This window comes from Atta colombica, unplaced genomic scaffold (assembly GCF_001594045.1).
Source record: "Atta colombica isolate Treedump-2 unplaced genomic scaffold, Acol1.0 scaffold162, whole genome shotgun sequence".
NCBI lineage: Eukaryota > Metazoa > Arthropoda > Insecta > Hymenoptera > Formicidae > Atta > Atta colombica.
This window is the reverse complement of record NW_017259253.1, coordinates 484031-497941: the sequence shown is the minus strand read 5'-3', so window position 1 is coordinate 497941 and position 13911 is coordinate 484031. Positions and strand designations below refer to the sequence as shown.

At 30.2% G+C, this 13911-nt stretch overlaps 4 protein-coding genes across 4 annotated transcripts in view; all 4 read right to left on the bottom strand.

Annotated features, from left to right (window-relative positions):
* The window catches only part of LOC108685922, a 2218-nt gene extending 1154 nt beyond the window's left edge, over window positions 1–1064 (bottom strand). The window contains 1 exon segment of the mRNA XM_018190937.1: window positions 234–1064. Within this exon segment, the coding sequence (XP_018046426.1) occupies window positions 234–1064 (831 nt within the window).
* A 666-nt stretch (window positions 1065–1730) lies between these two features.
* On the bottom strand, window positions 1731–3787 carry LOC108685921 (odorant receptor 43a-like). Its single transcript, XM_018190936.1, has 5 exons — window positions 2970–3787; window positions 2590–2689; window positions 2349–2459; window positions 1861–2016; window positions 1731–1784 (listed from the first exon to the last, which is right to left on the bottom strand). The coding sequence occupies exons 1-5, from the start codon at window positions 3785–3787 to the stop codon at window positions 1731–1733; spliced, it is 1239 nt and encodes a 412-aa protein (XP_018046425.1).
* Window positions 3788–8315: 4528 nt separating this feature from the next.
* On the bottom strand, window positions 8316–10318 carry LOC108685920 (odorant receptor 4-like). The gene is made up of 5 exons (XM_018190935.1): window positions 9531–10318; window positions 9041–9140; window positions 8694–8804; window positions 8440–8595; window positions 8316–8369 (listed from the first exon to the last, which is right to left on the bottom strand). The coding sequence occupies exons 1-5, from the start codon at window positions 10316–10318 to the stop codon at window positions 8316–8318; spliced, it is 1209 nt and encodes a 402-aa protein (XP_018046424.1).
* A 3516-nt stretch (window positions 10319–13834) lies between these two features.
* The window catches only part of LOC108685919, a 2129-nt gene continuing 2052 nt past the window's right edge, over window positions 13835–13911 (bottom strand). Inside the window, exon 4 of the mRNA XM_018190934.1 lies at window positions 13835–13888. Coding sequence (XP_018046423.1) covers window positions 13835–13888 — 54 coding nt within the window. The remainder of the gene's footprint in view (window positions 13889–13911) is intronic.

Below are 13911 nucleotides of genomic sequence, written 5' to 3'. Positions count from 1 at the left end.
ATATAATAATTTAATATTCTATTATATTTTTTAATATCATTTTTTTTAGGTATAACTTTTTTACAGCAGAGAAATTTAAACAAGATTTGGAAAGATCTAACTACAAAACCAGTTAAATAATAAAAATAAAAAGGATTTTTTTTAAACGAATTACTGAATCAGCGATTTAAATATTACAATTTTATTCCTCATTTGAATTTTGATGGAAATCAAAAATCAAATACATTTTGAAAATCTACAATGTATAAATATTACCTTAATACACGGAGATGTTGCTCCACGATGATAGCCAACTTTCGTCGCGTGATCTTATATTCGCTTCCTGTCTCGTCGACAAGTTCGTCCAATCTTATCATCAGAATGCTCAGTTGGCCACAGGCATGCATGGCGAAGACCGCAGCGAGACTGCACGCGCCCACCGTGACGGAGTTTACTATGATAGTTGACAACAATTGTAGAACGATCACAATCTCGTTCGCTGGACTGTATCTAGTGTCCACCAGCTCCGTGTAGAACGGACATGGAAGCTGATGCATAATTATCGTGACGTTCCCGATCTGAATGTTCGCTGGTGTCAGAGTGGTAATGATACTGTAGGAACAGACACCGCCTTGCATGAAGACTGCGCAAAAGGCGGACACAAATCGACCAAATTTTGCATTTTGCAGCATCACTTCGCGATCGCGCCTTGTTCCCACATATCGCCAATCGTCGCGCATATGGTCCACGCACTTGCGTATCTTGCAGCTACGCATCAGTAATGAACAATAGTTCGCGCCGCCCATCAGCCAGTGTATCATCGGACCGAAAGCCTTCAACTTTAGATGCACATCCGGCTCGAATATAATGTATAACGCGCACGGCACCACCGTGAAGGCGATCAGAGAATGACAGACAAATTGGATACCACATGATAGCACCTTACCGGCGATACCAGTGTTAATTCCTGGCCAAGCACCGATTGGTTTTAGGAACCAGCGATTCAATTGAATACTATATTCATTATCCTGTTGATATGCGATATTGCGCATATCAACAGAGGACACACGGAAAGAATACGACATAGTGATTGGAATGTCGGCGAACTATTGAACTACAATATCGCGATGGAGGAAACAGCAAGTCATTTTCAGCGCTTGCGCATTTTTCTAACTTTTTTTTTTTCAAGGAGTATAGTTAGCTTAAGAGACAGAGTTTCAGATTTTCCAGAGTGAAGGGGTAGTAGCGATCGATACGGGTGTGAGTTGCGTTGATTAATCTGTAGTTATTGTATACCCTATTCTACTTAGATGCACGATAGGAAAACAATCCGCATGGAGAGAGATATTATATGTAGTTTTACATTTTATATTACATTTTTTACTCTTTGATATAAAATTATTTCTTGATAATTAAAATTTTCTTACTTATACGTAATGTGTATATATATATATATGTACAATAAGAAATTTTTTACCAAAAATGAATACCGTCATTAAGAATATCTTGTTTCAGATTGCATTCGTTTGATTTTTTGCATATAGTATAGCCAAATAATATTTTAAAGAATAGTATACAAAATAAAAGGTATATTGTTTAACAAATATTTTTATAATATTTAATTAGTAGTTTTCGATTTCTTAGAAAACATTTTTGTTTTTTTCTTGATATCTATCAAACAACTAATTGACATTTATTTGCAATCTTCTCGGTTGCATTATTTATTAATATGTACACTTTGGACAAGAATTTTATATATTTAATGTACGCAGCATGTTAAAGTAAGCAACCGACGTTTTAACCACCTATTAATTATACGAATGATGTACAAATCATATTCTTATAAACAGATATGATAAACATTGATATTATGTTACTCACATTTCCAAAAGTAGTGAAAGACAACTCAAAAATATTTCCGGCGGTAAATTTGATTGATGTATTGGACATAGCGATCATTAACACAATATCGAGGCTTTTTCTTCCAGACATACGATACCAGTCGATTGTGTATGATACCTCACCGATCTTCTTGTACTATTTATTGGATTGCTTTTGTAATTTTTTTTTTATACAAAATGTCATATCCGACAAACGAACTAACGTTATTTGTCGTCATTTTTACATCAAATGATGACAAATAATGTTGTCACACAACTAAGAATTTATTAATTTCCAAAATATAATTCTAAATTTTAGTATGATTAGATATTTTTATTTTAATAATATGTTATTATATAGTAATTATATAGTATTATATAGTAATAATAATAATAATAATAAGACTTATAAAAATACTCTTGCTATTGTGTAAAAATGTAGTATCATGCAGATATGCAAAGAAATGCTTCGACTGTTATAGAGCTTACCTTTTCGGCAATAAGTTCGCCGATATAGCAAAATATAAAAATATTAAAAGTAAAAGATAGAAGAAGAACAGTATATGTTATATAACTTGTAGTCTTTTGGCTCTCCCATTCCTGCAATATAATAAGTTTTATATTCGGAGATATATTGTACATATCTCTGTAAAGCATACACGATCTCCAACATTGTTCCGAAATAGGGATATGTTTTACATCGCACAAACTCTTGGTATGATTTGCATACCATGATAATATTATATCCAAGAAGACACATGCTTACTGTACATTGTACAATTTCCACGACAGATATTTCACGCAATATTCTGTCCGTTAATGATATAAAACTGAAAGATATTGAATACATTATCGCGTAAATAATATGGTTGCGTTCCACTTAACACTCGCAACGCTCGTGAACATCGTTTGTCCTTGTTAACATTTGATAAACGACAAGGATAAAATGAGCTGATTCCATGAGCATTGTGAGCGTTAAGTGAAATGCAGCCTATATATTCACAGAAAAAGTATGATTTCTTTAAGTGTTTTTAAATAATTAAAAAAAAAAATTGAAGCGCAATATAGATATATTGCACGAACATTGACGAAGTTCGGAAAGAGACTCACCGTAAAATTCGTACGTGATGCTCTATAATTATCGCCAATCTCTCATTCATGTTATCACATAAATCTTTTCGTCCGTCTATCAAGTGCTCGATCCATTGTATCAGAATCTCCATGCGACCATAAGCGTGCATCGCGAATACGGCAGCTAAGCTGCATCCACTGGCAGTGATAGAGTGAGCGAGAAAACCTGATAAGCACTGCATCCAAAAAAAAATCTCCCTGACAGGACTGTGTCGTACATCGATAATCACTCTGGCGACTGGATATACCAATGGCCGATATGTTAGATTACCCTCATCTTCTGTAATTTTGCTGGCACTGAATGGTAGAGCAAGATAGAAAAAAATGGCACCGCCGTACATGAAGAACATACAAATTGCCACGAGGTGCTGGCCAAATTTCGCGCTTCTAATCATCGTGATCCGATCATTGTAATACCGAGTATTTATCCAGTCACTCTCGATATACTTGATACCATTGCGAATATCTTCTTTATGAAAAATTAGCGAAAAATACTTCACGATGGCCAATACGCAGAAACTCAACGCTCCGGAAAGTTTCAAGATAAGGTATCCATTATCCATTTCAAGCACTATGTAGATGATGGCGGGTACGACGAGGAAGCTAATCAAAGCGATACAAATAACGTTTAATAGCGTGTACGCGTATCTCTCTATCGATGAGATCATGGTAGATTTTGGCCATGTGCCAATCATCTCCATCATCCAACGAATCAGCTGAACGCTCAGCCTTATATCTTTCTTGTAATCGTAGACAGTCGCGACCGTATTTGTCTTTTCTGTGATAGTTCTATACATTGTTGAAGGAGCGAAAGCTCAATGATGACTGATCGGATTGTCCAAGCGTACATGCGAGGAATGTCAAATGCGACTGCGCTGCTTCGCATGACCTTTCTAGTAAAGAGACCATCAAACAGGATACGGAGGGTAAACTTTGCAAACGCAATTCTCCATTTCTGTAAAGGGGAGATCAAGATTTCCTCATGTGATACTGCACATTGTCTATGAATTATGAACGGAGTGAATTGTGAATTCCTCGCGTAGATATTTTCTGCAACTTGTCTGAATCGCAACCGGTTTTTTCTTGCATATAAGGTATTATTATACGTGGATGAGAGAATAGGATTACGTACGTATACATATTTCGTAATGCTTATACAAGTCGTATGAAAATAAAAATATTACAATATTTTTTTTAATGAAACAAATGGTTTTTTTATTTATAATATATTTTTCAAATTATAAAAAAATTATGGTATAATTATGATATAATAGAATTGCATTTTAATATTAGAATTATATATATTATAGAACATTTAAAAAATTTATTTTTTTAAATTGAGAAATGCTTTTGATCATTTGTATTGAAATTTGTCTACGCATTTGATCTAAATAGTAAACAAAAATACGAACACAAATTTCTAAAATTTTCGATTGCATTTTGCTTAATTTTACTGCTAATGGTATTAAGAAAAATTATAAATGTAAATATGCAAAAGATAAACTAGAATCTTTTACTTTGAACAAATATCAGTGTACATAGCAAATAGGTCCTTTCTTCCAGACGATGCCGAATCGATCATATACAATACTTCATCGACTTTTTTGCACTTTACAGGATTCCTTTTCTCATTTCTTTTGAAATATGACTAGATTTACGCTGCTAGGAGCTATGTTCTACAATGGATTTTAAATTTTATAAATTTATTATTAAATTTATAATATTTTTGCCACTGTAAAAATATATTGTGAAAGTATATTATGAATTATATCCTGTGAATATACCATACATATAAAGTAAGTACGTAACCCCGGATCTACAATAGGTGTTTTAAACTTTAAGTCGTAAAAAATTGACCAATTACAGTCGAAAAAATAATCGACTATGATTTATCCATTTCTTATGGCTCAAGACTTACAACTCTATTGTAGATCGTAGGAGTAAGACATTAAATTTATCACATTTGCAGATGAGTTTTTATCTTTTCTGTTACAACTCACCAATGTAGTAAAATATAAAAATAGTAGCAGAATATAAAAATAGAATATAAAAAACATAATAGACGTAAGCAGAACAATAAATGTTGTAAAGTTCGTAGGCTGTATAGTCTCCAATTCCTGTAATGTGAAGATCTATTCGAGAACGCGTAAACACTTGTCATTGATTTCTAATATTGTTTCGAAATTGCAATACACTTGGTGAAGTATGTACATACTTTTCTATTACGATATGCATATCGTGATAAAAATATCCAAGAAAACACATGTTTAATATAATTTTCACAGTAGATATTTATAAGTGTTTCTTAAACAATTAAAAATAAATTGAAGCACATATATGCTGGATACAAGAAACATTGGCAATGCTAGTAAAAAATAACTCACCTGTAAAATTCGAATGTGTCGTTGCACGATCATTGCCAATCTTTCATCCTTTGTTGTCATATATCTTCCTATCCGTCCATCAACTGTTTGATTCTGTATTAAAATTTTCAGGCGATCATAGGCATGTGTCGCGAATATTGCAGCTAAGCTTCTTGCACTGACAAAGATGAAGTGTGCGAGGAAATCCAATAGAAACTGCATTCAAAAGAAGATTTCATTGATGGGACTAATATGATGTGTCGACAATCTTGGCAATCGGATTTATTAATGGCTGATATATCGAGTTTTCATCCTTGCACTCAAGCAGAATAAGATAATAAAATATACCACCGCTACATGAAGAACGCGCAGATCGCCACTAGGCGCCAACCGCGAACTTCGAGATTTTTTATAATCCAATCGAGAATTCATCCAGTTTTTTTCAGTTTGTTTAATATCACTACGGATGTCGTTCTCGCGTATGATTAACGAAGAATAGTTTATCAAACCATTATACTCGTACCTCACAAAGCGTATTATTCATTTAAAGTATCATATATTAAAATATCATATGATAGAGGATATAAAGAAGAAACTGAGTAAAGCGATACAGATTACATTTATCAAAAAATATATGAATTTTTCTATACATGAAATATTGGATAACTTTGGCCAGACATCAATCGACTTCATTATCCAGTGATTCAGCCGAATATAGGTAACGTTTATATTTTGATTCATATTCCAACAAAAATTTAGTAATAAGTTACATTTAGCATGAGGATTGCTATATTTCAAATAATGCTTCCTCAAATTGTGAACATAGCATATTAAGTGAAAAATAATTTGATAATATATTTTTTTAAAAAATAATTGCATTAATATGATATCTATGATTAACTTAGATATGTATTGATATCTATTGACTGGAATTTTATTTTATTATATACTTGTTTTCTTGTAAAAAATTATATTTTATCATATTTCTAGTACAATTAATATAAGATATTTAATTCTGATTTATTTTTTAATATGATATAGTACTTACATGATTAAAACTGATAATAAATCAATTTTATGTAGTAGTAAGCCCGGTAGTTGACAATAAAGCTCTTTTTTCCGGAAAATTATGTACAATTTATCGTATTTTCGCATTTTATGGTCTGTCATGAGATGATGATTTCTGCTATGAATAATTGCTGTGATTGCTGTGAAAAGTGAACCTTATATGGTATATGTAGTGCAAGTTGTAGTCATAGACATCACTGTTATAAAAAATACGGTTAAAAGTTTATCTATGTAATAAAATATATAATATATTATATTGATCGAAAACAAAATAAGATCATTTATATTAAACTATTTACAGATTATTTAAAGTCCTGTTTAAATAATATATAATATTTCTAACTAATAAATAACAGCAAAAAGAATTATATTTCTCTAATTATGTTTTCTCTAATTGTGTTAGAGAATTATATATCTCTAATTATGTACAACAACATACACAGGTGACACAGTGTAACACTGTTTTATACAAAGTGTTTCAATTATGAGACAGTGTTACACTGCTCGATATTATAAAAAGCTAAGTACAAGCGTGTAAAATATGTCAATGTTACCAATTTTTCAAAAAGTATTTGGTAACCGTACTTATTTTGCAATAAAATCTTTAAAAATCGCCAATTCTGAAAAAATTGTAATTTAAGTCTAAATAAAAATCATAAATCTATTATTGATACGCTAAATATAATTATAAGATAATAATTATAAGACTACAATGCATTCTGATGTTACATTATAAAACTAAACTGCGTTTCAACAAATATCTTACACAGTGTGGAACACAGTGTAAGTGTGTTCCACACTGTGTAAGATATTCCCTGTGTCCTAGCTGGAAAACAGACTATATTATATCCAGCAATAAAAGATATATAAATTTATTATAATAATTATTTATTATAATAAAATGTGAATGTAAATGTATTACCAGTACTATCATATTGTAATAAAAAAAATATATACTTAACGCATCTTACAATAATCCAAGAAAATAAATTTACTATTGGTCTTTCTGATTTTAATAAACACACAATTAATTGATCTTAAAATATACCACAAACAAAATTCGCTGGTCATTATGAAATATTTTTGAATGTCTATATAATGAAAAAAAATGTAAAGCATTTACAGTATTAGATTGAAAGACAATAAAAAGCGGCCTGGAGGAATCACTTTTTAGAAGTTTTCAAGATTTCTTCAGGTTCAGTCATACGTACCGATCAATCCCAATGTGTACCTACCTGATATATCTAATATTCCTTGTTATCTAATATCTAATGTCCTTGTAATTAGAACTTCGTAGATTCATTCGTTCGATATATAGACAGAATGATATATAGACAAATGAAAAAAAGAGAAAAATTATTCTCTCTAGATTACTTGTTGCAAAGAAGCCGCATGATTGTAAGTGATAGATGAAAATACGATGAAATCAGTTTGTATTACGCACGCTTTCTGCTTTTGTTATCGTAATCTCATAGCAACATTAAAAGTTTGATACGAAAGATAACGTGCGCATAATTTTTTGTTGGTAGGATAATTGCAGGATTGATTTAAATCAAACGACCTTTAGCATATCTATCTATGATCTGTTAGATCATAGGTCATAAATCATGAAGATTAAATTAATAAAACTACATCAATTGTTAATTAAATCAACCGATTATAATATCTTGTAGTATCTAATTATAAAAAATAATCTTACATAAATTTTAAATAAAGGTAGAATATGTCAAAAGTTGTTTTTTTTTTATATTTTACAAAATGTCTAAATGTTTTAAGAGCAAAATTAATTAAAATAAAAAGTATTAATTGTTTATTTTGTTTATTCATTGAAAAAATAATATCATTTAGATTCATATTTGAGTATTGCATTGTTATAATAGTTATTTCAGCAAAATTATGTAATAAATTTTCGTAGCAGATTAAAGTACGCCAGTGACGTTTTAATGATCTATAATAAAATAATGAAATGTATATTATGTATAATAGCAAGCCAAAATGAGAAAGATTTCTACACTTACATTACTGAATGTAGGTAGAGACATTTCTATCATTTTTCCTGCTGAAATTTTTGCCGGAATATTAGAAACTGCCATTATTAAAATTAAAGTACGGGCTTTTTTGTGAGGAAGACGATGCCAATTCGTCGTAGATGTCATTGATCCAACTTTAATGCTCTGCCATGATTAATTAAGTATATATTTCGTAAATACTCTTTCGAAAATTCGAAATTAATTTTTACAGCAAACAATATAAATATATCAATGCTATCTACCTGATCTGTCAATAGTTGACCAACGTAACAATTAGTAAAAATAGAAAAAGTAAAAGATGTGAGAATCACAAACATAGTTAACATAGCTGTAGAATCGCTTCTTTCCCATTCCTATTAAAAATTAATGCTATTGCTTAATGATTAAAGCTTCTGAAGTAATATTTCACAAATACTATCCCATTATTAATTTCTATAAAAATTAGCTGGCCTTTATTCTGTAATTCTTAATAACAATATTGTTACATAGTAAAAAAACTGTGCAACGATATCGTTACAATAAAACAAAAAAGAGGCCTTGAACTATAATGCATCGATAAAAGTCTCACAAAATTGTTTGATGTAATTACCATAATAACATAATACATAGTAAGGCATAAAAGTATAGTAGAGCCCGTCATTTCTACTAACAATATATATCGCATAGTTTCCTCTACTTGTTTTAGGAAACTGTAACAAATGATTTATCCATTAAATGATTATAATTTTTATGCAGTCTTGTGTGCAATCTTTACAGTGTTGTATTGTATTAGAATGTAATTTAATGAAATAGTAAAATAATTAAAATAACAGTCTAATATTTATCTTATATGATAATTATGGTTTATTATAGATTTGTCATGTTAATCTAAATATTCTGTTGCATATTCTTTAATAGTTATAATTCGAAAAAAATTATCAGCTATAATAATGTGCGATATTATATATATATATATATAAAATAAATTTATCATATTAGTTCTATTAAAAAATTATTCACTTATAATGAAATTAATAAAACAATTACATATAAAAATCTTCTCCATATTACTTATTATCATGACATATTATCAGACTTACGTTTTCACTTTTATCTGATGCTCGACGATATCAGCCAGCAATATCGCGACAGGTCGATCCTCAGGCTCCGGTATATCATTAAGATGCTTGAACTTGCCAATTAAAATGCTCAGTTGTCCGCAAATGTGCATGACGAAAAATGCAGCCAATCCGGCTGCACCGACTGTTACCGAGTAGGTGATCAGTCCAGCAAAGAATTGCAGAATGAAAACGATTTCGTATGCTGGCGACGTCTGTTCATCGAACTTGACGAAGTAACTCGGACATGCCAACGCTCTTACTGTGATGTTCATTGATGTGAGCATACGACCTTTTGAAAGCGGTACGAGTGTGCGATAAGATAATCCACCAACGTACATGAAGACGGCAGAAATAATCGCGAATCTTCGACCTATTTTTGCCTTAGATAGCATTATTTTTCGATTTTTCCAATCAACTGTATCCCTCCAGTCATGTAGCACCTGCTTCAGACAAGACTGAATTTCTTTCGCGTGATACATGATCAGACTATACTTCAAGCAACCCATCCCACAATTCAGAAGCGGTCCGAGCACTCTTACGCTACGTTTAAAGTCGTGTTCCTTCAGGAATATTAATAGAAGACTCGGCACGATAATAAATGTGAATAAAAAGTAACAAGAGACATTTTGTAAGCGAATCGCGATTCTTTCCACATTGGAAGCGTTACTGGAAATTGGCCACACACCGATCATTCGCAAAACATTGCGAGTCACTTGCACTGCGTAATTGAAATCATTTTTGTATTTATTTTTCGATGAGTCTGCCATAATTAATTTTATTTAACGTACTTTCTTTTATTTTTTATTTGAAATTTAACACAATGGAATTCGTGATTACGATTTTTGTACCGGTCTCGTTTTTTTCCGAACGCTGAATTTTCGTTAATTCCGTTAATAGGGTTTCCGCATTTTGTGTTTACGAGTGACAGATGGTTATACCGGACCAGAAGCTCGATCATAACTGGACATATGTATGTGATAATGGGTAGTTTCTCTTTCAACGGTAAGAACAGAATGAGTACCGCGCTTGCGTGTATAAAACGTCTGCGCGTGATGAATGTTATACAAAAAGGGTTGGCGAATTATACGTGCCTAATTCTCGAAATAAATGCTAGTGTGACAGAAGGATATATACGTTGCATGACATATACAATTTTACAAAGTTTCGAGCTATAACAGGATATATTTACTACCTAGAAAACCTATAAATCTTAGAATTTTCAGGGGATTTCGTTTTACCCTCGAAAATAAGGGATTTTCATGGAATTTAATTAGAACTGAAATTTTTGAAATTTTACTTTTAAATTTAAATTTTGTTTCTTTTTAGAATCATTTTTTTAAATTACTTTTTTCTTAATAATGCAGAATGTCGATAATTGGCAATATGACCTGCACATGTATATTCACGTACATTTTTTTATGTTTCGTACATTTTTTATGTTTCGTAAATTAAAAAAAAATCAAAACTACATTATTATAGAAAACTCAGCAAAACAGAATAATTCACTAATATTACATTACAGGGTGTTCTGCTTATACTGCACTGTAGATTTCGCGACATCAATTGTAGAAAATGATAGATACAGTTAAAATTGTATCTATTGTGAAGTCTCTTTCTTGTATTAATTTTCAACATATATTTTATTTTCATTGCTTGCACTGTAATTACACTCTTTTATTTCTAAATTGCATTGAAAAATTCTGTAATCGTTCATCTAATTTCGAACAAAAATACTTGAAAAATCAAAAAAGAGATCAGATTAAGAAATTTTTTTACAAGCTTTTTTAGTAAACACGTTTTATATGCTGGAACGAATAATTTGTGCTGCATATTGCCATTGTAAGTAATTTATATCAATATCACATAATTAAAATATTATAATTTACACACATATATTATCCAACAATTTTTTGAAGAATCCGTTATTGGTCCGTTACGAAATATTACATACTCGATTTTTATTCTGAGCGCAAAATTTGAATGTATTAAAAGTTTATAGCTATTTAATGTAAAATTTAATGTTATTAAATGAATATACTTTAAGTCAAATTGTATTTTTTCAAGTAAATATCTGTAGCATGTTCAAATAAGCGACAAATGATTTTATGATCTATTGTTTTTAAGTTAATTGCGTTATGTTATAGTATCTGTAATTAAATCAATATCTATTTTGTAAAATGCAGCAAATTTTTTATTTCATTACATGTTTTTTAAATAAAAAATTAAACTATCGAATTTAAAAAAATATTAATATAAAATATATAAATATTCTAATTTTTTAAAATATATTTATACTTACATATATAATACTTACATCGTCGAAACTGATACACAATTAGATTATATTATCAAGCCTGGACTGGAATACAGCTTACCAAGATGACAGCAAAGCTTTTTTTCGAAAGGGATATCAGTCAATCATGTATGAGTTCTTACGTATTTCTATAATCTATCAAAAGATTTCTGCTATAGAAGATTATCACATAGTTTTTTAAACCATTATATCGCCATTTGAAAGATTTACACATTATATTGCATTGTTTTGAAAAGTGACAAACATGTCTGTTCATTGCAAGTTCGCCTATATAACAAAATATGAATATGTTAAACGTAAATAAACTGAGAAGTATCAAATATGTTAAGACACTTATACAAATTGTTTAAAATGCCCATTTTCATAATATATAATATTTATGATTGACAAATAAAAGATATTTAAAAAAGTAATAATTCTTTGATACATTTTATTAATTGGTATTGACATATTAAAAACATAATAAGTTATGAATTTATTGCATTATACAATATATATGAAATTAAACTTATTGTATTAAATAGATATATAGATATGTATCATGCAATAATATCCAGGGCAACATGTTCAACATATGTCCCACACTTTCACTAGAGAAATGTTATGTAACAATTCCTCGATTAGAAATACGAAGCAAAAACGCGTGGCACGAGTAATCGCATTTTTTCTTTATAAAATATTTTTCTTTATATATGTTACGACAAATTTTATTTTACATATTCTTTTTTATCTACAAAGTTTTGCTTGTTAATTATTTAAATTTACTGTCTAATATATCTCGTATTTATGCACAGCAGTTAATTCGATTTAATTTAATTTCTGATATTTCAACTGTTGACAAATAAATAATATACACGTAATGTCTCAACATGTTCAAAGTCATACTTATTTCATATCTAAATCTTATCAATCTCTTGTTTGTGATGTTGATATCCTGTGGATTAGATAACCAACTGGATGGTTTATTCAAGATATAAACATCCACAGATATCCATGCATTCCAAAGAGAACTACCAAACCACATGTGCCCACCATGATGTTGTAGGCAAAGTCGAAAAATAGCTAGATGAAATAAAAATTTTTGTTGCACTTCTGGTGGATCTGGTAGTTATTGTAATTCTGGTTATACGGTCCAGGCTCATTGCGATAACATCTAGATAACAAGATAGACTTTCGATTATTGCAGCACGAGCGACTAATATGTACTGATAGTTGCTTTAAATTCGTTTGCAGTAATTTGCGCTTGCGCCACTTTGTATATTCTTCATGAAAAAAAAATAGATTTACGTAGAAATGTGGTCTAAATGAGTAACAAAAAATTTTGTATGATTATCGAAAATGATATAGTGCTTCGAGAGCCGTTCTGTTACCTGAAAGGTGCATTTTATAATAGCTCTCATGTTAGAGAGACACAGACACTGTGAGAGAGATACAATGTTATTTTAACTTAGATTTTAACTTAGATTGGATCTGTTCTCAATTGTTTCAGAAAATCATAAAAAAAGATAAAATATGCGCAAGTTCACGCGGTTTGGTTTTTGCAATGTCTTAAAAAAAATATTATATATAATAGAAAAAAGTGAGTGCTTTGAGATATTTCGCGATACGGATATAAAAAAAAAGATCTTTAATTAAATAATATTTCGTATAATGTTACACACACACACGCACACACACGCGCGCACACACACACACACACACACACACACACACACACACACACACACACACACACACACACAAGGTATACAATTTTTTTTAGTAATTTGATTAATAATGGAAATTTGGATTATATTTCTTATATAAGCGAAAAAAATATCAGATTTCGGGAAGGTAAAAATCTGGAAATTATAGATGAAATTAAATATACACGAATACTATTTAAGGTTTCGAAAATAATCACAAATTCTTGTTCTCCATAATATGACATTTTTTCATATATGAAATATATGATGTAATATTTACTCAATTATAAAGTAACTGTCCGGAGCAAGTTTAAATATGCCATCGCGGTTCTAATAACCTAAAAGTATATAGAAATAATTT